The sequence below is a fragment of the Raphanus sativus genome, chromosome 5 (genome assembly GCF_000801105.2).
Source record: "Raphanus sativus cultivar WK10039 chromosome 5, ASM80110v3, whole genome shotgun sequence".
Taxonomy (NCBI): Eukaryota; Viridiplantae; Streptophyta; class Magnoliopsida; order Brassicales; family Brassicaceae; genus Raphanus; species Raphanus sativus.
The window spans coordinates 38,210,321-38,233,574 of record NC_079515.1 but is presented as its reverse complement, the minus strand read 5'-3'; the positions used below and the strand labels follow the sequence as shown (position 1 = coordinate 38,233,574).

General features: G+C 35.6%; 5 protein-coding genes, 1 long non-coding RNA gene and 1 pseudogene across 9 annotated transcripts; 3 read left to right on the top strand and 4 right to left on the bottom strand.

The window, feature by feature from the left end:
* Positions 1 to 584: 584 nt before the first annotated feature.
* LOC108805275 (LIMR family protein At3g08930) lies at positions 585 to 4,334 on the bottom strand. Its single transcript, XM_018577277.2, has 14 exons — positions 3,811 to 4,334; positions 3,624 to 3,709; positions 3,075 to 3,190; positions 2,838 to 2,948; positions 2,496 to 2,594; positions 2,281 to 2,403; positions 2,094 to 2,156; positions 1,951 to 2,015; positions 1,746 to 1,855; positions 1,536 to 1,650; positions 1,368 to 1,433; positions 1,174 to 1,284; positions 1,016 to 1,082; positions 585 to 914 (listed from the first exon to the last, which is right to left on the bottom strand). The coding sequence occupies exons 1-14, from the start codon at positions 4,158 to 4,160 to the stop codon at positions 867 to 869; spliced, it is 1,530 nt and encodes a 509-aa protein (XP_018432779.1). The 5' UTR covers positions 4,161 to 4,334; the 3' UTR covers positions 585 to 866.
* Positions 4,335 to 5,902: 1,568 nt separating this feature from the next.
* On the bottom strand, positions 5,903 to 7,544 carry LOC130512577 (uncharacterized). 3 transcript variants are annotated; one of them, XR_008946128.1, is made up of 5 exons: positions 7,206 to 7,544; positions 6,980 to 7,067; positions 6,803 to 6,892; positions 6,299 to 6,723; positions 5,903 to 6,202 (listed from the first exon to the last, which is right to left on the bottom strand). It is a non-coding gene; the product is annotated as an uncharacterized LOC130512577 (long non-coding RNA). The 3 variants fall into 3 exon arrangements; XR_008946129.1 differs by having other exon boundaries at positions 5,903 to 5,962; positions 6,071 to 6,202; positions 6,980 to 7,535; XR_008946127.1 differs by having other exon boundaries at positions 6,980 to 7,537.
* A 377-nt stretch (positions 7,545 to 7,921) lies between these two features.
* LOC108856415 (uncharacterized) lies at positions 7,922 to 9,976 on the top strand. The gene is made up of 3 exons (XM_018630205.2): positions 7,922 to 8,175; positions 8,347 to 8,759; positions 9,317 to 9,976. The coding sequence occupies exons 1-3, from the start codon at positions 8,011 to 8,013 to the stop codon at positions 9,756 to 9,758; spliced, it is 1,020 nt and encodes a 339-aa protein (XP_018485707.1). The 5' UTR covers positions 7,922 to 8,010; the 3' UTR covers positions 9,759 to 9,976.
* Positions 9,977 to 10,184: 208 nt separating this feature from the next.
* Positions 10,185 to 11,853, top strand: LOC108856413 (UDP-arabinopyranose mutase 3). Its single transcript, XM_056986601.1, is given in 4 exon segments — positions 10,185 to 10,766; positions 10,852 to 11,153; positions 11,197 to 11,365; positions 11,442 to 11,853. Coding segments are annotated over 4 exon segments (1,143 nt in total). The 5' UTR covers positions 10,185 to 10,436; the 3' UTR covers positions 11,784 to 11,853.
* Positions 11,854 to 12,027: 174 nt separating this feature from the next.
* On the bottom strand, positions 12,028 to 13,180 carry LOC108856416 (uncharacterized protein At5g01610-like). The gene is made up of 3 exons (XM_018630206.2): positions 13,011 to 13,180; positions 12,523 to 12,577; positions 12,028 to 12,443 (listed from the first exon to the last, which is right to left on the bottom strand). Exons 1-3 carry the CDS (start codon positions 13,095 to 13,097, stop codon positions 12,073 to 12,075), a joined length of 513 nt encoding a protein of 170 aa, XP_018485708.1. The 5' UTR covers positions 13,098 to 13,180; the 3' UTR covers positions 12,028 to 12,072.
* Positions 13,181 to 13,499: 319 nt separating this feature from the next.
* On the bottom strand, positions 13,500 to 14,886 carry LOC108860385 (kinetochore protein SPC24 homolog; annotated as a pseudogene).
* A 3,110-nt stretch (positions 14,887 to 17,996) lies between these two features.
* Positions 17,997 to 21,433, top strand: LOC108859075 (alanine--glyoxylate aminotransferase 2 homolog 3, mitochondrial). Of its 2 annotated transcripts, XM_018632921.2 has the most exons (9): positions 17,998 to 18,322; positions 18,560 to 18,790; positions 18,884 to 19,054; positions 19,522 to 19,665; positions 19,781 to 19,960; positions 20,145 to 20,370; positions 20,458 to 20,571; positions 21,032 to 21,118; positions 21,218 to 21,433. In XM_018632921.2, the coding sequence occupies exons 1-9, from the start codon at positions 18,080 to 18,082 to the stop codon at positions 21,259 to 21,261; spliced, it is 1,440 nt and encodes a 479-aa protein (XP_018488423.1). In that variant the 5' UTR covers positions 17,998 to 18,079; the 3' UTR covers positions 21,262 to 21,433. The 2 variants fall into 2 exon arrangements, with proteins under 2 accessions (XP_018488424.1, XP_018488423.1); XM_018632922.2 differs by lacking the exon at positions 21,032 to 21,118 and having other exon boundaries at positions 17,997 to 18,322.
* Positions 21,434 to 23,254: the final 1,821 nt, after the last annotated feature.

The window sequence follows — 23,254 nt, the reverse complement described above, 5'->3', positions numbered from 1 at the left end:
ATTTTTATTTCTGTAAAAACGATACGTTTCCGCTTCCTATCTTTTAGAAATTTTCACTTCTACGCTTTTACTTCCGCGTATCCGCTTCCGTTTTCATTTCTACGCTTCTACTTCCGCGTATCCGCTTCTGTTTTCATGTAACATAGGTTATAGGACACGCATACTAATTCGATGAAAACATAAAAACATGATTAAAAGTGTATTCTGATGAACTTTACGGTTAGGCCATCTGTATCAGTGATTCCTCTCTATAGGGTTCACAAGGTAATTCTTTATTATTATTTTTCCTGTTTATTTTTTTTTTAAATAATAATAATAATGTAACCAATCGTGGGCCGCCACGTGTCGTGAAGCCCACAAAAACAGTGTTGACCCGCGTGGAACCCACAAAAACAGTGATGAACCGCCTCTTTCCCATGAACTCCCACAGGTTGAGTTATAATACTCTCTTTTTTGAGAAATGTGTGAACTCCTCTTTTGATCCCCTAATGCAGATGGCCTTCGGTAGTCAGGATCATAACATCTGTTTCCCAAACAGCTATTCGGTTACAGTCCTTAACCACAAGGAAATCTATCGCAGAGTCTAAGGCAATGTCTTGTGAGATGTAAGGCTTCTCACTACATAATCTGGCATCAGAAGACAGTACAATACAATAAACCAAGACAAGACAAGACAGGACAGCTAACAGTTGCTCAACCAAACAGTAAATACATAACAAAAAAAAATGAGAAACAATATTAAAAAAAAAAAACTCATAAGCACAAGCAGAGTCTCCAGGTACTTCCGGTATGATCCGGAAACAAATCAGACACTTTGTGTGGACAGCACTCAATCAGATCCCCAACGAAAGGGAAATACTTTCACATTAAGAAGAGAGCTGGAAACGGGCGCTAGGTTTCTTTCTTCTCCATCCCTACCAAAAAAAAAACACCAGAAACAACATATCATTCTTCATAACATTTATACAGAAGACAAAACTGGGCAAGTAAACATCAGAGATGAACTAGGACTTACGAAGGCAATGTAATATAGGAAGGTCAATCCAGCCAGGATAACAAACCCGATTTGGAACACGTTGTACCTGAGATATATACCACATCGACCTCTCTCAATAAGACAGTAGACAGATACAGTTTAAAAGACAGCTATGTGCCTAAACCGTTACTACTTACTTGTAGAGATACTTGATTCCTCGAAGTGACTGCAATGTGTGGCCAAAGATCTCCTGAGCAGCAGTGGCTTGAGCGTAGTATCCAAATGCAGTGGCACAGAACTGAATCACACTGCAATTTAAAAAAAAAAACATCAGTTACTTCTATTGATTCATGCATTCGCCCCAAAGACAATTAGATTTAGTGTGGCTTACCTGATGGAACAAAGAAGAATGAGCCCAACATTGAAGAGGAAAGAGTTCATTAAAGTAGCTCCCCATCTGAAAACAAGTTTAAATTGGCCAATTAGAAATTAAAAGAGAAGGGAATAATAATCTTGGAAAATAGCCAAACACTGTTAGAATCAATAGATGTGGTTTTACTTCATCGGATGAATGGTAATGAAGACAAGCTTCAAACCCAGCATCATTGCCCCAGCGATAACAGCGAGTAGAAGGTAGAAACAGAAGAAAGCAAAGGCAGCAGTTCCAAGAAGACCTAGAGAATTTCCGCACATACCAACATAGGAGTCAGGCAGAGACATGAGGAGCCTTAATATAGGATAACATAACAAGGACAGAAGATAAACTTACCCCAGACGTCATCAAGCTTAATAAAAACCTCGTTAAGAAAAGGGGAAAGAGGAGGGTCGACAAGCAGATATATAATAATATGCGCAATCCAAGCAACAGAAACGATCAATCTACAAAGACAAAAAAGAAAAAACACCAGAGGCTTAGCTATGACGGCTTATTTAACATCTAGCCAATAACGATTATTATCTTATAAAGTTCTAACCCTATGATTCCAAGAATAAACTTGGCCAAGTATCCGAGTACAGTGAAAGCCCAAGCAGTTTCTGCCTGAAAAGAAAAAAAGGCCATATAATAGTTGAATAACTCAAAGAAATTAGATATAGTTGTGAGATACACTCGTCTTACCTTCTCTCCTTGCGGATACGCTTCTTCTAAGAGGTTCACATCTTCCTCCAATTGGAGTAACTCCTGCAGGTTAACCACATTCAAGGATTCAGGGGACACTAAGAGCTCAAAATTCAGGCAGATTTTCCAATTTGAATTATGAAACAAACCTGAGAGAAGATACAAAACCGTGAGATATAATATGTACCTTTTCAACTGCTTTAACATTTTTCCTCCATGCCCTGCCCTTAGCACCATTTTTTTCTTCCTGACGAAGTCCATCAGCTGCTTTCTTTAGTTCTCGAGCCTTTTTCCCTAGCTCAGTTGCTTCCTGTAAAACATTACGGAGTTTAATTAGAAAGTGAGAGTGGAAATGACTTGAGATCTAGAAGACATGATTCCTGAGAAGAACAATAACCAAACCTTTATATATTGTGATCGAGTGATAACAGCCTTTGGTCGCCGGATGAATGCAGTGATAAGTCCTAATGGCAGGCAGGCAATACCAACGCCACCAAATATCTAGAAACATTGGAGAGAACAATTCGTTTTTTTATTTTTTTTTTAATTGAAATTTAAAACTAAAAACACCAATTAACTAAAAAAGATACAGAACTAGATCGCGCCATGCATCTTGTTTGCTGAGAGCTTGTGTTGGTCAATGACGAATCCTTAATATAAGACAGTTTCTATCCTATCCTATCTTATCCTATCCAAGTATACAACGCAAGGCACTTCTCAGCAAGACAGAACAAATGCTCATACCGTGAAAAGAACTGAACCAACAATGGTAGCAAGAGCAACAACGTATTCTGGAAAGGTAGTACGCATGCTCCACGTTTTCTCAGATGCGACACTAGCTGTAAATGCTGAGCACTGCATCGATTAAACCAGAGAGAAAGAGAAAGAGAGGAAATATGTTACAAGCTGAAACTCTCTATGGCATAAACGAATCATGGTGAATAAAAAATGCCAATGGCGCAATGAAGAAGCAAATAATACCTGACGAGCAGTGTTACCGATACATGGCTGATTATTTGAAAACTGCCAGGAAGTAGGGAAAGAGGTCGTGCCAGAAGCCAAGTGCCTGACAGTGAAGTCCACCTTTCCAATGACACCTAACATGATGTAAAAGAGAGTGAATCCAATGGCCACGAGATTAAACACAACCATGAACGGCTCATTTAAGACTCAATAACTCTGGACAGCTTATAACTTCTGTAGATAAGATAAAGATGTTACCAACAATTATAAGCTACTTCTACCACAAACATTATGTAAAAGAGTATACCATGGAACACGAAATGAAACACAACCATTAACGGCTTAAAACTCAACAACCATGAGAGTTTATAACTTATGCAGTTTAAGATAAAGATGTTACCAACAACTGTAAGCAAGCTATTCCTAGTAGAAACATTACAAAAGATCTGGACACAAGCCCTAATGAGGTAACTGAAATAAGCATAGAAATGCAGTCAAAAGATACCATATCATAGTGAAGATAAGACCAAACGTTCATACTACATGCTCAGCCAACAGAAGACTAACCGTATAAGATACCGAGCACCAGAGCACAGACAACAGCCGTGCTTACAACCCAAAGTAAGGCACTTTTAATCCTTTTCCCCATAGTCCTGAAGAAAAAAAACAAAACAAAACACATTCATCAACATTCGAATTAAAACAAAACTACAAAAACAAAAGAAAGTGATTAGTTTCATCGAAAGACACGAACTTTTCCTGGTCCCCTTCATAGAAAAACATAGCAAAGGGGATAACAAAGAAGACGAGGATAGCGTCAACGATGTAAACCGCAAGCCAGAGATCCTTCATAGGCAACGTGAGGTTACAAGCGCCGTTGTAAATCGCGTGACGACAAGCGTGCCGATTCGCCACGTCGGCAGGCAACATGAGAATCGATATCATGGCGATGGAGAGGCCGAAGACGACGACGAACTTGGGGAAATACGCCTGGTTCGCATCGTCCGGGTGCTGGTAGTTGACGAGGAGGTAGATGCTTGAGATGAAGACGATGACGCAGACGACGATCGCGACGATCACGAGAGCGAGGTTGAAATCGCCCATCCAATTCGAGGGGTTTCGATCCCGGTGGCGGATTGGAGATGTACGGACCCAATTGAAAAATCTAGGGTTCGGAAATTTGAAATTGAATTTGGGGATTTTAAGTAGATCTGATTCTCTTTAGTTTTCTCTTCCCTCTCGAAAAGAACTGACACAGGAAGGAGGTGATGAACATTTTCCTAAACTACATAAATGCCCTCACTTGTATGATGTAATTACGTGGATATGGCGCCAGTGCCAGATGGCTATGGGTACAAATGTAATTGTATATCAGGAGTCCAGCTGTCCGAAGCGAAATGATTCAGACAACTAATGAAAGTGATCTTCAGGTAATAAAATACCTTAAACGGCGTACCGGCTTCTAATATATATATATACTAGGGTCGGCCCGCCCTACGGGCGGGATGTTATTTAAAAAATAGTTAAAATAGTTAGAGTAAATATTTAATATAATTTTTATTAACTTAAAATTTAAATATTAGTTTAGCTCTGAATTTGTTTTTTTGTTAAGTCTAAATATGACTTTGTTGTGGTTTTATAATTCAGAACATGTATCAATATTATTTAGAAATCAATGATATAGAAATCTTCAATCAAATTAATAGCTCTACATAGTTAATTTTGAGGTTATTATAAAATAAATTTAAGTTTAAATATACGCACGAAACTTTAATGTTAAATATATGCAGGATAATCTAAGTTTGAACATATGCATGACAATTTGAAAGTGTAATGGCTATTTTTTTATTTGATTGAAAAGTATTAAGTTTAGTTACATATAAGATTAATTTAAAAATCTGGATTTCATTCTTTATTTAGCTTATTTTACATCATCATTTGGAATTAGATGAACTCTTCTTCTTTGTTAGCCACAACAATTTTTCGTATCCTCTTGTTTTAATATCATACTCCCTCCGTTGTATAATAGAAAATGTTTTGAAGAAATTTTGATGTTTCAAAACATAAGATATTTTGATAGTTTTAAGATACTTTAATTTTATTGAAAAATGGTTAACCAATAATACTTAACTACTTTATTTATGATTGGTCAAATTATTTTCAGTTTATATTATTAATAATATTATCTTCCAAAACATCTTATATTACGGAACAGATGAAGTATTTTGTTTACATCATATTAGTAACCTATTAGCCTTATTTGGTTACAAAATCTGTTGTGGCATGGATAGATGTTCCAAAGCATGGAACAAACTATTTATTGTGAAGATAAGTACAGATATCGAATATTATTCTTTTAAATGTTATTATACCTTTAGTTTGTTAATCTTAACTTCAGAAACTTACTTCTTTATTGTTGGTGTTGTATACAGATCTTCCAATCAAATTTTTTTTTTTTTGAGAAAGGGCATTCGGACCATCCAATGAGTTAATCTATTTTATTCTTCACAACATGTGCCTCTGTTACTGAAGGATAACATGTCCAAATTAAATTGTTTTGAAAACTGATTATTATATCTGCGTGGAGGTGGGTGTACTGGTCACTTTCCAACGAACGCCAACACACCGAACCACGTTTTAGTTTTTAACTCACTATAATTTTGCATAATTTAGGTACTTCTTGTCAAAGGCATACCTAAATTTAGTATCGTAAACTAAATTTAATTAACATCATATATAAATATATATTTATTGTTTTATTGCTAGTGTAGTGTAACTCAATTTTATTTTAATTTGTACACATAAATTCTACAGTAATTTGACTTGAATTTTAATACCAAACCAAGCACAATCCAATATAACATCAATTAATCAGAGCAGTTACACAAAAGCTTCAAGCTCCATACCTGAAGTACATAGTTGTTTGCATAACTTAGGAGCTAAAGGTAGTTAAAAGAGCAGAGATGAACTAACGAAACACACATCTTTATGTGTAAACGAAACGACTTTAATACCTTTATTATACTCATACCTCCTCTGATCATTGACTACTAAACTCACTCCATCCTTTTCCGTTTATTTTTCATCTTTGAGAACATCTGCTCAACATCTTCAGACGTTATCGCCCTTGAAGTACCAACAGACTCCTACAAAAACAACAAAAGGATCATCACATTGTCTTTTTCTGAAAGCTGTGGATCAAAGAGGATTCATGGAGAATCAAAGTTCTTTTAAATGTATACCAGCAAACTCCGGAACCCATCTTTTAAGTCATTGAGGCGGTGTAAAAACTCAACTTTAGTTACATGGTCGAGATTGTTCAAACGATCAAGTGCTTAGCCTTCCTGTTTCTCCAGTTTTTCTGTTCTTTTCGCCTTTGCATTATTCTCGTATTCAGCAATAGTGTCCTCCGCATCAAGTAAAAAGCTAACCTTTCTCTCGCTGTAAATTGAGAAAACCAAAAACCATTAAATCCCGAGAATAACCAAAAAAATACAAACCATAAACCTTAAGGCACGCTTTCACTTTCATGGGCAAAGTAACTCATATATACATAGATTCCTGCTTGGAGAGTTAATGATTCAGTACTCCACCAGGAAAAACATTGATTATTACACATATACATTCTCCACCAGGAGAGTTAATCGCTTCTAGTGATTTTGCTCACCTGAAAAGTAATAACCCAACGGAACATCGATAGAAGAACAAACTAATAAAGTAACATAGAAACGGTGTAGTATTGATACCATGACGATTCAGATGGACTTGAGTTGCTGTGGCGATCTGAGACTCTGAGAGGGAGAACAGAGTGATCGATTTCGTAATAAGATCCGACTCTTAGGTGTGCCATTGTAACCAAGCAGAGAAATAAATTAGAGAAAGCTAGAAGAAGAATATGCAAACTTAGGTTTTTCAGTTCTTACCATTGACAGTCTGTGGCGGCGGTGGCGAAGAGTATTTGCCGGCGGAAGAAGATCCTCTGAACGGATACCTATTCTCGAACATCGTTACCTGCACAAAGAAAATCGGTTGTTGCTTTATTTGAAAAAGAAAAACTCAGCTATGTGTGAATTTAAGAGGAGGATCAACGATGATGATGATTTGTATTTTGATCCTTATAACAAAGAGGAGAGAAAAGAGAAGGATAACAATCATGATCTTGTTTGCTTTTACTCCCGATGATCCTCCTCTTAATTTACCCTTCCACTTTCAAATTCTCTGTAAAAAACAATTTTTTTTTGAACACAAAAATTTAAGAAGCGAAAAACTTAGAATCTCTAAAACTCTGAGAACTAAGAATCGAGTCAGATATTATGAAACGGTCTGCAGGATTAAATCAACTCTCTCTGATTTTTAGGAAGAAGATGAAAGAACGCTTTCGAAACTCTAGATCGATGGGCCTCACGCGAAGAGCTTCTGGTTTCTGAAAGCAAAGCCCAATTCAGACCCAAAATCAGATGGTTTCACGTTTAATGAAACGCAGCGTATCCTATGTGGCAGCAGGATAATTGATCAATTTCCAAGCTGGAATCCTAGGTGGCATCATGGGAGGGATTTAAACACTTCTTTATATATAAAGATTTAGTGTTGGGCTTCTAAACCAATTACACTTGAAGTTTATGGCCCGACAAAAACGTTTTATTTACGTTACGAGTCCTCATATAATTTATAGCTTGATCATCACTCCCGATCAAAATAACATACTAATGGGCTACACTGTAAGCTAATAAATATTTGTGTCCGGTAAGTGTAAATTAGTTGTATCCGGTTGACCTCGGTATAAATTCTGCATTCTCAAACCGAACCGATAAAACCGCTCGGATATTAGTTATCAACGTTAATTATAAATCTAAACCGGTACGGTTTGATCGAGTTGAGTTGTAACGGAAGAAGATCGAGTTGAGAACAACGAGGAGCGAATCAAAGAAGAAAGAAGAGGAGGAAGACAAGAGCAATGGGGGTCGATTATTACAAGGTTCTTCAAGTGGATCGGAGCGCGAAAGATGACGATTTGAAGAAAGCCTATCGCAAACTCGCCATGAAATGGCATCCCGACAAGAACCCTAACACCAAAAAAGAAGCCGAAGCCAAATTCAAGCAGATCTCCGAAGCTTACGATGTAATTTCTCTCAACACAACTCAAGTTTATTACATACCCGACCAAACCCATTTCGTTTTCCATTGAAAGTTTTAATCTTTGTCGGAATTTGAATAAGAACTTGAAACAATTAAGACATCCCGACAAAAGTGTTTTCTTAATGATGTTTCCATTGGTTGCATTGACACAAAGGTATTGAGCGATCCTCAAAAGCGAGCAATCTACGATCAATACGGAGAAGAAGGTCTAAACAGCCAGGCTCCGCCTCCTGGTTCCGGCGGTTTTCCCGGTGGTTCGGACGGAGGAGGAGGAGGAGCTTCGTTCCGGTTCAACGGTAGAAGCGCTGACGATATCTTCTCGGAGTTCTTTGGCTTCGCGAGACCCTTTGGCGACACACGTGGTGCAGGTCCCTCTGGTGGTGGTGGGTTCAGGTTCGCGGAGGATGTTTTCTCTTCTTATAGGTCTGCTGGTGCAGGAGAAGCTTCTAATGCTCCACCGAGGAAAGCTGCTCCTATAGAGAGACAGCTCCCTTGTAGTTTGGAGGATTTGTATAAAGGTATCACTAAGAAGATGAAGATCTCTAGGGACGTACTCGATTCCAGCTGGTACTTTCTTCAACTTCCATTTAGTTTTTAAGTATTAACATTGATTTGCTTGTGAAGTTGATTATAGAGTCTTTACTTAGAAGGGTCGAGATTCGTGGTCGTTATCTGGAGATTGGAGAATCGGATTAGATATAAGATGATGTGATGCATGTGTGAGTTCTGTTTTTACTCTGTTCTAAAAATCGGTCTAGGCGATTTTTCTATAGCGATTTTGAAAAGAAAAAAAAAACGGTTTAGGAGAGGTTTAGGCGTAATAATGTTTATATCTTGTCTAAGTAAATATTTGTTGAATATAAACGTTCTTAATATCAACACTAACAGTACTAATCATCAGTTTTATATTAAGTGAAAAATCGGTTTAGTCGACGTCTAGGCGTCCGCCTAATCGCTAATTTCATATAAAGTGCATAACTACCGTCTAGCCATTTCTTGAACATTAGTTTATTGAAGTTGTTGGCCACTTGACTTAGTGCCTGGAGTGAAGAGTGAGAGAGTCTGAGAATATTCTCATTTGCACTTTTGAGACATTAGAGTTACTTCTTTTGTTTACAATGCAGGAGAGCCTCAACGGTCGAAGAGATCTTGACGATAGAGATCAAACCAGGATGGAAGAAAGGAACTAAAATAACCTTCCCCGAGAAAGGAAACGAGCAGCGAGGTATCATACCATCAGATCTTGTCTTCATAGTCGACGAGAAGCCACACGCTGTGTTCAAGAGAGACGGGAACGACCTTGTGATCACGCAAAAGATCCCTCTCGTGGAAGCACTCACGGGGTACACTGCTCAGGTCACGACTTTGGATGGGAGAACGCTAACGGTACCTGTCAACAACGTGATCAGCCCTACCTATGAAGAGGTTGTGAAAGACGAAGGCATGCCGATTCCTAAAGACCCGTCGAGAAAAGGGAACTTGAGAATCAAGTTTAACGTTAAGTTCCCGTCGAGGCTAACGACGGAACAGAAAACTGGAATCAAACGCATGTTTTCGTCTGCTTAGATGATTTAACTTTGAAACCATCTCTGTCTTTCTGCTACGTTTTGTTTCAGTCTTTGGGCGGTCGTTGTGAACTGTGTAGACCCTGTTAGTGTTTTGTGTGGGAGGTTGTAAGATCATATTAACTATGTAGTTCTTACCTCACATTAACTATGTAATCTTTTTTGTTCTTTAATTATTATTATTTTGAATAAAAAATTACTAGTTTACTTTTTTAAAAATAGATTAGAACTTTTATAAACTTATGTGTTCTTTTCTATACAAAAGCTCAACAAAAATATTTTTGGTAAAACAACATTTAATACAACCATTGTATGTTTGTTCTAACAATCTTCCACATGTGTTTCTTGTAACGCTCCTTTAGGAGATGGATAAAAACAGTCCATGGTCACATGACTAGGGTTTTAGATAGTTAAAAACTGTGTGGGAGACGTGAACCTGTTTGTGATAATACATGAGTATATCTCCTTTTTGTTTCTACAGAACATATAAAGCATGTTTTGGCATTAGAACACGAGAGTGTTACTATGTACACTTCCTGTTAACAGTAGAAATGATTCTCATGCCCATCTCATGTCTGTATAAATACCAAAGAACTCATCCTCATCACCGTACATCTCTCTTCTTGTCTTTGCTTCTTTGTTTTTCAAGCTTTACTAATTTATCTCCTATTCATTTCACATGGCGCAACTGTATTCTTCAATGAAACCCACGCCAATGCTGAAAGATGAGCTAGACATCGTGATACCAACCATCCGAAACCTAGATTTCCTCGAGATGTGGCGACCCTTCTTTGAACAATACCATCTGATCATCGTTCAAGATGGTGATCCTTCGAGAACCATCAACATTCCTAAAGGTTTCGACTACGAGCTCTACAACAGGAACGACATCAACCGTATCTTGGGTCCCAAGTCTTCTTGCATTTCCTTCAAAGACTCTGCTTGTCGTTGCTTTGGTTACATGGTCTCCAAGAAGAAGTACATCTACACCATTGATGATGATTGCTTTGTAAATTCCCATCTCTCTCTCTCTCTCTCTCTCGCTATATCAAATGAATATGATCTCGAAGTTGACAATGACTAATGCAACGTAGGTTGCAAAAGATCCATCTGGAAAAGAGATCAATGCGCTTGAGCAGCATATCAAGAACCTCTTAACTCCATCAACCCCACATTTCTTTAACACACTCTATGATCCTTATGGTGATGGAGCAGACTTTGTTCGTGGATACCCTTTTAGTATGCGTGAAGGTGCTATAACCGCTGTCTCTCATGGCCTTTGGCTCAACATCCCTGACTATGATGCTCCTACTCAGCTTGTGAAGCCTCTTGAAAGAAACTCCAGGAAAATTTTTATCATCCACTGAAAGCTTAAACGATGATGAAGTAGCTACTGGTTCTGTTTTGCTTATTGGTTTAGTGTTTTTGGTTATATGCAGGTATGTTGATGCGGTGATGACCATTCCCAAAGGAACTCTCTTCCCTATGTGTGGTATGAACCTCGCTTTTGATAGGGAGCTGATCGGTCCGGCTATGTACTTTGGACTTATGGGTGATGGGCAGCCAATAGGACGCTACGACGACATGTGGGCTGGTTGGTGTGTCAAGGTACGTAAATGCACTAAGCTAGGTTGTGGTCAAAATTGCAAACTCTTTTATTCATTGGTTTCTCTTACACATGCAGGTCATATGTGACCACATGGGATGGGGAGTGAAAACAGGTTTGCCATACATATGGCACAGCAAAGCCAGCAACCCATTCGTGAACCTGAGAAAGGAATACAATGGGATCTTCTGGCAAGAAGAGGCGATACCTTTCTTTCAATCTCTGACTCTTCCTAAAGAATGCACTTCGGTGCAGCAATGCTACATGGAGCTGGCTAAGCTAGTGAAAGAGAAACTCGGGAAGGTGGATCCTTACTTCGTCAAGCTTGCAGATGGAATGGTCACTTGGATCGAAGCTTGGGAGGAGCTTAATCCTCAAGATGGAACTGAGGCCAAGGCACCAAACGGCAAAGATGAGTAAAAGAGAAATGTTACAAGAAGAGGAGTGCTTGTGAGTAACATCATTTTCTTTCTTTTTTAATTATTGTTGCAGTTGCTATTGTTTTGCATTACTCTATGTAGCTTTTGCTTCTGTATGGTCTCTATATCTATCATTCTTGTGTTTCCTTCAAATGTGTACCAGTAAAACCAATTCAATTCATCAGATTCATGAACACCAAAGTTGATTGCATCTACAAAGACAGATTGAAATAGAAGGCATAAGAGATAAGAGAATAAAAGAATTGGGGGAGTTACCAGCAAAAACAAAGCTAGAATTTATCAATCTCAACGCCATCTCTAAGAACCTCATAAGCAACACGGCTTCTGCTTTTCTTCACCCCTGCGTTGAAATGGATCTTTGACGAGTCTGATGAGAGACTTGTGACTTTCACCCATATCATTACTTTTGTTTTGATCCCTTCAACGTCGGCTAGCTTTCCTTTCTGTAGAAACCCGGTGACAGTTGTGGTGAACCTCAGGACCGATGAGTCTTTGTAGCCGACTTCGCAGATTGATGGGATGAAGACGGTGAGTTTCTTTGTCTGTTCGTTGAACTCGTAGTTGGTTGCATCGCGTGGAAAGATCCCCACAGGCAAACCAAACTCCTTGAGTAACTCGGGTAATGGCTTCTGCATTTTCCCTGTTGAGCTCTCATCGTTTTAGTGTCGAAATGGGAAACAGCGCAAGAATGTGATAAGTGGGAGAAAAAGAAAACTGACCTTTGATTTTGTTCACCAGCCATTTTGTTCCTCCTTGGATGCTGTTAGACAGAGACTGGAAGAAAAGAAAAAATGTTATGGATAACGCAAACATTTCATAAACAGAGCATGTTCTGGAGAGACTCAAGGAGCTTGGCTTGCAAGAAATCACAAAAAGAAAAATGAGCATGAAAGTGAGAATCACAATGATCACTTCATCATTGCGCTAATACATATCACGTTCTGGAGTAGTTCAAAGAGCCTTGACTTGCAAGCAATCACAAGGGATCCCCATCATTAACATGATGCTGCTATATATCAGTGAAAGGAATATATCAAATCTGAAATTGAAACTGCTATTATTAACATGATTCTTCTACTCTTAAGATCTTCTTCCTTCTACTCTTAAGATTCAACGAGCTACACCATCGTTTAGATCAATTGAGAATCAACACAACGGTATGTTGATGAATTGATGAAACGATTCACGACGAGGGATCGAAACGTACGTTGATATCGTCACCGACGGAATTGAGCTGCTTGTTCGCCTTCTGACATAGCCAGTATGATCCCACCTTGTTCAACATCTGATCCATTCTCACTCTCTGTGGCCGTGATCGGAGGAAGCTTTCTAATCACTGATTCATTTCATCTCGTCTCTTTTCTTTTTTTTTTAGAGAACACTACAACACCCAAAAAGATCTTGACACGTAGCAATGTGAAACTGATTTCATTTCATCTCGTCCCTTTCTTTTTGCAACGCCATAAGTAACAATGTGACATAAACAGGCTCAATGGTTCAGTGGAGACACTAGCAGGTTCCATAGTTTAATGGAATGGAGAAGCTATGTAATAATAGCAGCTAGAATGAATGTATACTAGAAAACTTTCTTTGAGACTGTACAAACTAAAAAATCGGAGCTTGCATCATTAAATCTGTACAAAAAGATTGATCAAGAAAATAGCAAATAGCAGCTGCAGCAAGAGCTGATGATTTTGGATTTTACAGGTTACATTGCACCAAACAGAGAATACCACTGAAACAAGAAATGGAAATTTTCATAGATGAACGATATATATATATATATATATATATTTTTTTTTTGAATAAAAATAGATGAATGATATATTTCATGAGAAGAAGATTCGAAACCAAATTACAAAACCAAGCAGGAAGGTTTCTAAAAACATCTAAGGAACTGTGGAGATGCGTATAGCTAAGCTAAAAAACCAAGACTGTTCAGACAAACACATCAAACAAATGAACTCGTGCTCTGTCTATTCCCTTGTTTATTTATGATGATGCTCCAGATACTGTTACATGACTCATAGGCCGTCATCTTATTTGTCTCTAATTGGAACTTGTCAATTCTTTTCTCGCCATCTACCATATCTAATGAATACTTTAAATCAAGGATTCAAAACACTCTCAAGGAACGAGACTCGTGAAAGTAAAAGAGATGATGAAAAGAAAAGAAAAAGGATACAGCCTGAGATCTTTGTTCGATCATTAACGTCTGCTTCTGGTATAACCTTTGTGACACAAGCATACATAGAAAGGTTCTTCCTGCATGCAGATAAAAAAAAGAGGAGTTGAGAAACCAATATCTTACCAAACATTCAGAAGAAAGCTATTTGCATCTTCTTATTCTCAAGTCGTCACGCTCTTTTCTCTTTAAAGATTGCCTCTTTTCATCAACCGATGTCCATTGTGCATTCAGGTCTTTGAGTTCATCAGAAACGACTGTATTGACAGACAGACAGACAGAACAAAAGACTTTTTTCATGTCACTGAACCAAAGGGACTAGAAACTTAAAGTGTACACTTATCTAAGCTCGTCATTTAGCTTGCGTTCTAGTTCCATATCTTCATCAAGCTCTTTCTGAAGACGCTTAACCTCGTCATCTGAATAAGCTTCCTCTGTTTTCTTCTTGCAAGCTTCGAGCTTCTCCTTACAATCTGCATTGGAAAAAAAAGAACAAAACAAAAATCGAACACTTTTATATTGTTGAGTCTTGTAAAGTATCAGTCTTTCGAAGTTTTCTAGAGACCCAAGTGAAGAAACTGACCTTTGATTGATTCTTGAGTCTGATTGGAATCCTCGTTGCAAGCCAGGTCGAGAGCTTTTGAGTGGTCGAAGCTTCGCGATACGACGTCGAACCCGTTCTTACTTCTTAGTGTTCAGTAAGTTGATCAAATCGTCTCCGTAAGAGATCAGTTCTTCAATGTCGAAGTTCTCTCCCATTTTCTGATGCCGAGAGTGACTGATGATGAATCCAGACTATCTTGCCTCAAAGCCAGAATCGGAGAATGTTCCTGAAATTGAGAATTCGAATAAGATTGAAACGGAGAGAGGAGGGAGAGATTGTGAAAGAAATAATCTGAGTTTTGAATTTTTTTTTTTTTTAACTTAATTTACTCACTGTTCAAATGAATATGGATTGATGTCGGAGATGAAACAGAATATGGGCCTTGGCCCACTTCTGTAATAGCTAACCCAGCTTCGTATAATGGGCTAATCAAATGTGTGACCAATATGACTTGCATTTAGGTGATCTCTTTGACCTAATAATAATATTTTGTAGTAATGTTATAATATAACTTAATTATGTTTTTGAATTTAGAAAAATAAAAAAAGTATAAACCCTTGATAGAATGATGTATGTCATTTGAGTCTCTCAAAACTATGATAATTTTAATTGGTTTTGGTTGAATATTTTTATGTATAAAAAGCATAACTACAATTGTGAATAGCAAATAAAATAGTTGAAGGGTAATTATGTAGTATATTTCTCTTTTAGCTAGTTACTAGGTGATTCTCAGCACAGGCATAAATATTTATAAAGTAAATATATTGTAATCATTTATTAATAGTTTAATTTTAATTTCAATTATTTTGTAATTTTTTATAAATAATATTATACTACTAGGAGTTTGGCCCGCCTTGCGGGCATAATTATCTAACTAATATTTATTAATAAATTTATTATTAATTTAAAAATGAGCAAATTAAATATTGTCATACACTTATAAAATCAATATTAAATTTAACATAAACTATTTCTATATAATTCAGTCATTCACTACAACATATATATTTTATTGTATAAAATAGAAAATGTAAATATCATAGAAATCTCTTTATATACAATTTTTGTTGTATTTTTTAATTTATTTTTTTCATCAACTATCAAAATCTTCAGTTATACTTATCAAAACATAGTTTATAATTATCAAAACCACTAAATGACTTTTTAATTTATATTTTTTTCTGTCAGCAACTTAAATAGACTTTTAAATTTATAATTAAATTTCCTTTATACATGATAAATATATATTTTTATAAATTATCTTACTGAAAGAATAACATTAATTTCAATAATCATACAGTAAACATGACTTTTTATCAAAAATGTTTTTTTCTTTTTGAATACTGTTTGTTATAATTAATTCATGTTTAATGGCTAATTATATAAAATGATTTTAAATAAATCTGATTTTTCATGCGGCATAAATATTTTATAGTTATTTATTAATACAGTCATTACTAATTAAAATACTATAATATTAATCATTGTTTATGTTTTCTTTTTCAACCAATTATTGTCTATATTTTCATTTGAAAATTCTTACCTATAAATTATTACAAAATTTATTTGTACGCTATATTCATTATTAATAAATAAATCTTTAAAATAATTCAACATTCTCTTTTTAATTATATCAAATTAATAATTTTACTTGATTAATGTTTAGTTATTTGTTTTCTGTTTTATTTTTAATTCTAACTTTTTATTAAAGTATATTTTAAGATAACAACACAATATATATAAGAATTATCTTTTATTTCAGATAATTTTTATTTATTATTACATTTAATCACTTAATAATAAAAATAATTTAAATTCGTTTTTATTTTAGAACTAATTTATGTATTTGATTCATTAAGGGTATAAACGATATTAACCGCTCTAACTTTTAACGTGAGAGCTCCGTTGCGAAAAATCACTTCGCAAATAATAGTATAGATTTTAGTTACACATGTTGATATCGGTTGTGGTTGTTGTTAGCGACCTTTTATGACTTGTGCATTTTTTTGGGAACTTTCTAGGCCTTAAAATTCTTTTATTTTTGTTTCTGAACATGTATATCTTTTTGGTGAGTATTTAAACCAAATTAGTTTTCAAAAAATAAAGTATCTTTTTGGTGAAAATAGTATTATTAAAAATATTGGTTATAAAATTTCAATTGTTACTAAATTTATTTATAGATATGATATTTTCAAACATCACCCTAATTTGATCGACTTCTTATCGTTTGTTTATTTTAACACAGACACCCTAATTTGTTAAAAGAAACAAACAATAAGAAGTCGATCAAATCCCTAGGCATGAATGTACTATGACTCCTCTTAAAGACTTCAATGCCATTTAAGAACCAATGAAAGAAGTGTAAATACATCATACATGGATGCGATGAGAAGACATATACGACATTGACAAAAGATCAGTTTAACGTTTTGGTCCAACCCAGCTTCTTCCCATGCGTAACACTTTGATTGGATAGATTTGAAGTAGTTGAAGTGACAGTAAATATAAGAATTTTGTGTTTGTCCAATTATTAAAATCAGCGTGTTATGATACGGGCTTGGTTGGTTGATTGTTTCACTTTCATAGCACAACGACAAGTGAGCTGTGAATCTTTTCCTAAGTTTGTGTCCAGGTTCATGATGGGCTGCTGCCTATAATTGAAGTAGGGAAGATATAATGAAATAATTAAGAATCGTAGAATCTTGGCAACTGGCTACAGTTTATAAACAATGATCGCTAATGAACATTACTGAATTTTCATAACACAACTTAATATATACTATTTTATTTAGTTATGTTTCTCAAGTGTAAGTTTCAAGCTTAAGTCTATCGTTATAGAGTTAGCATTTAGAAATTTCGATTTAAACACTGACTTTTTGTACCAGAAATATTTGAACTCGGACCACAAGTAAACCAACTCCTTGTATTATCGCCAGACTACCAATATTTTGCTAATTTAGTTATGTTCGTTAATATTATTATAATTTATGGCTTTTTGTCTGAAATCAGGTTATAATTTTACGTGTCAAGTATATATATGTATACGTGATTCTCTGTATAGAACCATGTATCAGATCACACTAAAGATATATGATGCCGTGACATCATGTGTATGGTTGGAGTAATGTGCTTACTTGCTCGTCTTATCCACGATAAGAAGTTAGAACAATTACTTAATACGTTTGAGTTTTAAAGTATAATAATTTTCGTGTACTATAGTGAGTTTCAGTTTTAGTTTAGATTATATACTTATACAAGACAAGTACGTCATTATAATATCAAACTAGGATGATTAACATTAGTGGACACAATTCTTAAAACAGTGTGAGACAAACGGATACGTTTCAGCTGATAGCAATTTACGAATTTACTAATTGATAGATTATTTACGCCTTTAAATTGAACAAGTAATCTCCCATAAATCTCACACTCTCTATCTCTTCTCTCTTCAAAATATATCCAGCGACGTTTTAACGACGGTGCAAAAATGCGGAGGTTGACGGCGGTTAATACATTACTGAAACGGGAATATTCTGTCCTCCAACGTCATGGCTTCGCCCATACAGTAGCTCAAAGAACTAACTCCGTTCACCAGACCGAACCGAAAGTTCCGAAAATGCCCCCGTTCAATTATTCTCCGCAGCCTTACGACGGTCCATCCACCGCAGAGATCATCTCAAAGCGCCAAGAGTTCCTCAGTCCCGCTCTGTTCCACTTCTACAACACTCCCGTACTAAACGACACCGTTTGTTTATATGCTTATATATATTCTACACGTTTCTAAAAAAGGTTTTCAAAGAAAAAAGATTCTCATTTATTAAATTTCTATTGGTCTGTAACCGTAAGAAATACTTATTCATAGAAAATAATATATTTAAAATAATATGTGTGAAAAATAAAAATACATATTTTAGAACTAAAAGAAGTATATATTATTTTTTCTTGAGTGACTATGACTTATGAACAGTTAAACATCGTGGAGGGAAAGATGCAGTACGTATTTGACGAGTCGGGACGGCGATACTTAGATGCATTCGGAGGAATAGCGACGGTTTCGTGTGGCCATAGCCATCCAGAAGTAGTTGAATCCGTCATCAAACAGTTAAAGCTCATTCAACACTCCACCATCCTTTACCTTAATCACACCATGTCTGATTTCGCTGAAGCTCTCGTCTCCACTCTCCCCGGAGATCTCAAGGTTAGTAAAAATAAATAATTTTGCGCTGTGAAATTAGGGGTTGGTCAGTGACTCGACCGGTAAGGTAAAGAATAAAGACACATGTCTCTGTAGGTTGTGTTTTTTACGAATTCTGGTACGGAGGCAAATGAGTTGGCGATGATGATGGCTAGGCTGTACACTGGATCTAACGACATCGTTTCACTTAGGAACTCTTACCATGGAAACGCAGCTGCCACTATGGGAGCCACTGCTCAGTCCAACTGGAAGTTTAACGTCGTTCAGGTTTTTTTATCCTTTCAGTAGAAAGAATTTGATAACTTAATCAATAGTCCAGGTTTTTCCAATTGGAAGTTTAAAGTTTATTTTTGTATGTGATCAGTGGATTTGGTTCTCTTTTTGATGTAATATATAGTTTCTTGGTTTGCTTTTTCTAACCTTTTGGTTTGGGTTAAACTTTTATCAGGTTAGTAAAAAATGAGAGACTATAGTTGAATTGTAGCTTTGTATGTTTGAATCGATTAGGAATGAGTACATTTAGTGTCCAGAATAATTGCTAGGATTAACCAGACGCTTAATAAGGATTGTTGATTAGGCTGAAGTTTAGACCAAACTTTTGAACATTTAAACTGACTTTCTAGAAAATGTAAAAAAACATCGTTTCATTTAAAGCTCAATTAACCGTCTAGATTTTAGAACATGTACAGAAAAACAACACACATATTAAACCTAGTTATCAACTTTTGTAACAGAGTGGTGTCCATCACGCCATAAATCCAGATCCTTATAGGGGAATATTCGGATCGGAGGGTGAAAAGTACGCTAGGGACGTACACGACCTAATTCAATTCGGAACTTCCGGTCAAGTCGCCGGTTTCATAGGCGAATCTATCCAGGCGAGTTTATTTCCTAGTCTTTTTTGTTCATGCATGATGCATCATGTCTTCGTACATTTGTTTATGCAGCATGCATCGGTGTTGATTTATGTTTGCATGAGGTGGTGTGTAACAGGGAGTCGGAGGAATCGTTGAGCTTGCGCCCGGGTACTTACCGGTGGTGTACGACACTGTGAGGGGAGCCGGAGGAGTCTGCATCGCCGATGAAGTTCAATCCGGTTTCGCTCGTACCGGAACTCATTTCTGGGGATTCCAATCCCATGGTGTTATCCCCGACATTGTCACCATGGCCAAGGTTTACATCATCATCATAACTCAACATGCTTGCCTTTCAAAATTTAGAGATTTACTATGCAAAACTCGCATGATTTTAATCGGTAAAAAAAATTATTTAGATTAACTTTAAAATGTTCACGTTCTATAAATCTCAGATTCAGTCTCCCATCATCAGTCATAATTTAAGTTAACTACATTTACAGGGGATCGGGAACGGCATCCCACTTGGAGCGGTGGTGACAACACCGGAGATCGCCAGCGTTCTAAGCCGACGGTGTTATTTTAATACTTTTGGTGGAAACCCAATGTGCACTGCCGCGGGACATGCAGTCCTTAGAGTCATTCACCAAGAGAAGCTCCAAGAGAACGCTTTCCTCGTTGGCTCTCATCTTAAACGTAGACTTACACATCTCAAAGACAAGTACGAAAGTGAGTTCTTGTCCAAATAGATACCTGTTAAAATAAGAAATTTGTTTTGTTTGTTTGTTGATTTATTATTTAATCTTATGCGTTTAGTCATTGGAGACGTTAGAGGAAGAGGATTGATGCTAGGAGTTGAGTTTGTCACAAACCGCGACTTAAGAACTCCAGCTAAATCAGAGACTCTCCATTTAATGGATCAAATGAAAGGTTAGATACACTAAATAAATAAATAAATAAAGCAAATCCGATCATAGAAAATAAGCTAATCGATCGTATGATGTTTTAGATATAGAGAAAAAACCTAACTGGAACAATAGTGTAAACTCTTCACATATATATATATATATATTTGTCTTCAAATTCCTTCTCATAATATATAGAGAATATATTAGTAAAATTATATATTTTGACCTACTTTTTTTTTTCTTTATAACAAAAAGTTTTAGTATAAATAGCATTTTTCTAGATTTGATGAAGAAATAAAGAAACTATATTTTACAAATATACATCGCATACTCGTAGTAATTTAATCTATATTATAAAGTTTTTTAGGTAAGAAAATACACTGAAGATAGTCTTATAAACCAAATGATCCGAACTATAGTCTATAATCCAAATGATCACTTTGATATACTTGCATTTTAACATGGATGTTTTGCTATGAAAGAGATGGGAGTGTTGGTGGGTAAAGGTGGGTTCTACGGAAACGTTTTCAGAATCACTCCTCCTCTCTGCTTCACCATGTCAGACTCTGGTTGGCTGCATAGACTTTTCTATTCGACTGGTTTCTTGAAATCAATTGTTTTTGTTATTTGTAACTAATGTTTTCTTGACTCTTTAATTTATTTTGTAGATTTCCTTGTGGATGTGATGGATCACGCATTGTCCAAGATGTGATTTACTCTCATTTTGTGATATCTTTCATGATGCTTCACCTTTTGCGTAGTTGTGTGTGTGTATATATAAACGACACAATACACAAAGTGAAATTATAACCTTCCTGTTGCTTTTTAGTATCCAAATGTATCACGGAACATCTATAAATAATAAAGTCTCGCTGTTTTGTTTCTCTAGTGGGTACATGCATAGATTATATGATTGGAATCAGAACCTGTGGGGCGAAGGTGAAACGGTTGGTCATCAAATGCGAGGTAATGGAAGTTACAGTGGAGAAGGAAGGCGGTATTTGGAGAGCTGTTCCAAACATGAAACCGACATTCAAAAATAACCGAGCTGTTCTTATATTTCTATAATCAAAAAACAAAAAACAAAAAACTGAATCTGAACCGAAAATTAAATATCAAAATACAATTTATATACCTAAGATATTAATTATATTTAGTAACTAAAATACCAAATATTCTAATCATATTACTTATCCACAGAAGCATATTCTAAGCATATTTTTATCTAAAGTATTTTAAATTATCCAAATTATCATAAATAACCGAATTACTAGAATAGTTTTTATCCAAAATATTTAAATTTACCAAAATTACCGATTTTATACCAAAACCCCATAAAATTTGTTGTCCTGAATTATCCAAAACTGATCAAAATAATCAGAACTGAATCATAACCGAATTGGAACCAAAAATTTATCAGATATGGTCAGTTTTTATAATTTTTACTGAACCGACCGAAACTGAACTGAACCGCACCTGAACCAAATTTTATAGAAAACCGTACGGTTTCTATATCTCTAGAATCATAAACCCGAAAACCAAAAAAAACAAATCGAACCGAACCGAAAATCAACATCCATGCCTATGCGTAGTCATGATCGCTGAGGCTAGACTCGTCAGCATGAAGATGAGCCCTTCAAACATGATTAGTGTCTTCATCATCGTCAGCATGAAGATGAGCCCTTCAAGCACGGTTAGTGTCTTCATCATCGTCAGCATGAAGATGAGCCCTTCAAGCACGGTTAGTGTCTTCATCATCGTCGCAATTCCTAGTTTTCCTACCTGTTTTTTGTTTTCTAAATATAGTAACTACATTAAGCTTTCAACCCAAGAGGACACCAGAACAATATCTCCAGTTAGTCGAAATGCCTGAGAAACAGTGGGAACTCAAGTATAGACTAGGTTTATCATTATGTATAGTCTAGTAAGACCTTCGTTTTCTCAAATTTGATGTGTAGATCTCTATGCACTATATGTCTGACATTTAAAAAAAAACTCATAATGTTCTGTGGTTCAAATAAAATTTTGGTCCATTTTTTTTTTATAATGTCTTACTTTTTTTTGGGTCAAATTTATAATGTCTTACTTACAACTAAAATTATTACACAAAATCGTGATGTCTTAAATCGCCAGCTCTTTTGTTTATAATCGGATCCGGCAAGGTAAGAGCCTTCATGGCAAATTTTCTAAAGCTTCAAAATGTGATCATGGTATAAAACACACAACAGTGAAGATATCAAGGTTCAAAGAGTTTAATTAAAAGACAACTCACGTCTCATGTAATGACTCAGACATTGAGCTCATGAAAATATACTCTAAATATACCGTAAATTTTTGTTTTAAAAAGTTTTGAATATAGATCTTAACTAGGTGTTTTGCCCGCACTTGCGGGCTTAATAGTTTTTAGAAAAATATAAACAAATATACTATAAATTCGAAAACCTGAAAATAATTTTTCTCATGTTTTTAAAATATTTAATAACTAACAAAATATTAATTTGATATTCAATATATTTTATTCTAATAAAATATCCTTTGTTACGTAAAATAAACTTAAAATATCTATATATACATAAATTATATTTATTTTAAAAATATATGATGTTAAATATTTTAGATAATATAATATAAAATCTTGTAGATAATGAGGAATACCAAACTAATGATTTTTTAATTTATGGATAATTATATATTAACAAATATAA

What these genes read in the sequence shown, in the direction of transcription:
- LOC108856415 (XM_018630205.2), top strand. Translation starts at nt 8,011, where the DNA reads ATGGGGGTCGATTATTACAAGGTTCTTCAAGTGGATCGGAGCGCGAAA. An exon ending in AGATCTCCGAAGCTTACGAT is followed by an intron (nt 8,176 to 8,346) that starts GTAATTTCTCTC and finishes ATTGACACAAAG; the next exon opens with GTATTGAGCGATCCTCAAAA. An exon ending in GACGTACTCGATTCCAGCTG is followed by an intron (nt 8,760 to 9,316) that starts GTACTTTCTTCA and finishes TTTACAATGCAG; the next exon opens with GAGAGCCTCAACGGTCGAAG.
- LOC108859075 (XM_018632921.2), top strand. Translation starts at nt 18,080, where the DNA reads ATGCGGAGGTTGACGGCGGTTAATACATTACTGAAACGGGAATATTCT. An exon ending in GGAAGTTTAACGTCGTTCAG is followed by an intron (nt 19,055 to 19,521) that starts GTTTTTTTATCC and finishes CTTTTGTAACAG; the next exon opens with AGTGGTGTCCATCACGCCAT. An exon ending in ACATTGTCACCATGGCCAAG is followed by an intron (nt 19,961 to 20,144) that starts GTTTACATCATC and finishes CTACATTTACAG; the next exon opens with GGGATCGGGAACGGCATCCC.
- LOC108805275 (XM_018577277.2), bottom strand. Translation starts at nt 4,160, where the DNA reads ATGGGCGATTTCAACCTCGCTCTCGTGATCGTCGCGATCGTCGTCTGC. An exon ending in TATGAAGGGGACCAGGAAAA is followed by an intron (nt 3,710 to 3,810) that starts GTTCGTGTCTTT and finishes TTTTTTCTTCAG; the next exon opens with GACTATGGGGAAAAGGATTA. An exon ending in ATGTTAAAGCAGTTGAAAAG is followed by an intron (nt 2,157 to 2,280) that starts GTACATATTATA and finishes GTTAACCTGCAG; the next exon opens with GAGTTACTCCAATTGGAGGA.
- LOC108856416 (XM_018630206.2), bottom strand. Translation starts at nt 13,097, where the DNA reads ATGGATCAGATGTTGAACAAGGTGGGATCATACTGGCTATGTCAGAAG. An exon ending in CCGTCGGTGACGATATCAAC is followed by an intron (nt 12,578 to 13,010) that starts GTACGTTTCGAT and finishes CTTTTCTTCCAG; the next exon opens with TCTCTGTCTAACAGCATCCA. An exon ending in GCTGGTGAACAAAATCAAAG is followed by an intron (nt 12,444 to 12,522) that starts GTCAGTTTTCTT and finishes AGAGCTCAACAG; the next exon opens with GGAAAATGCAGAAGCCATTA.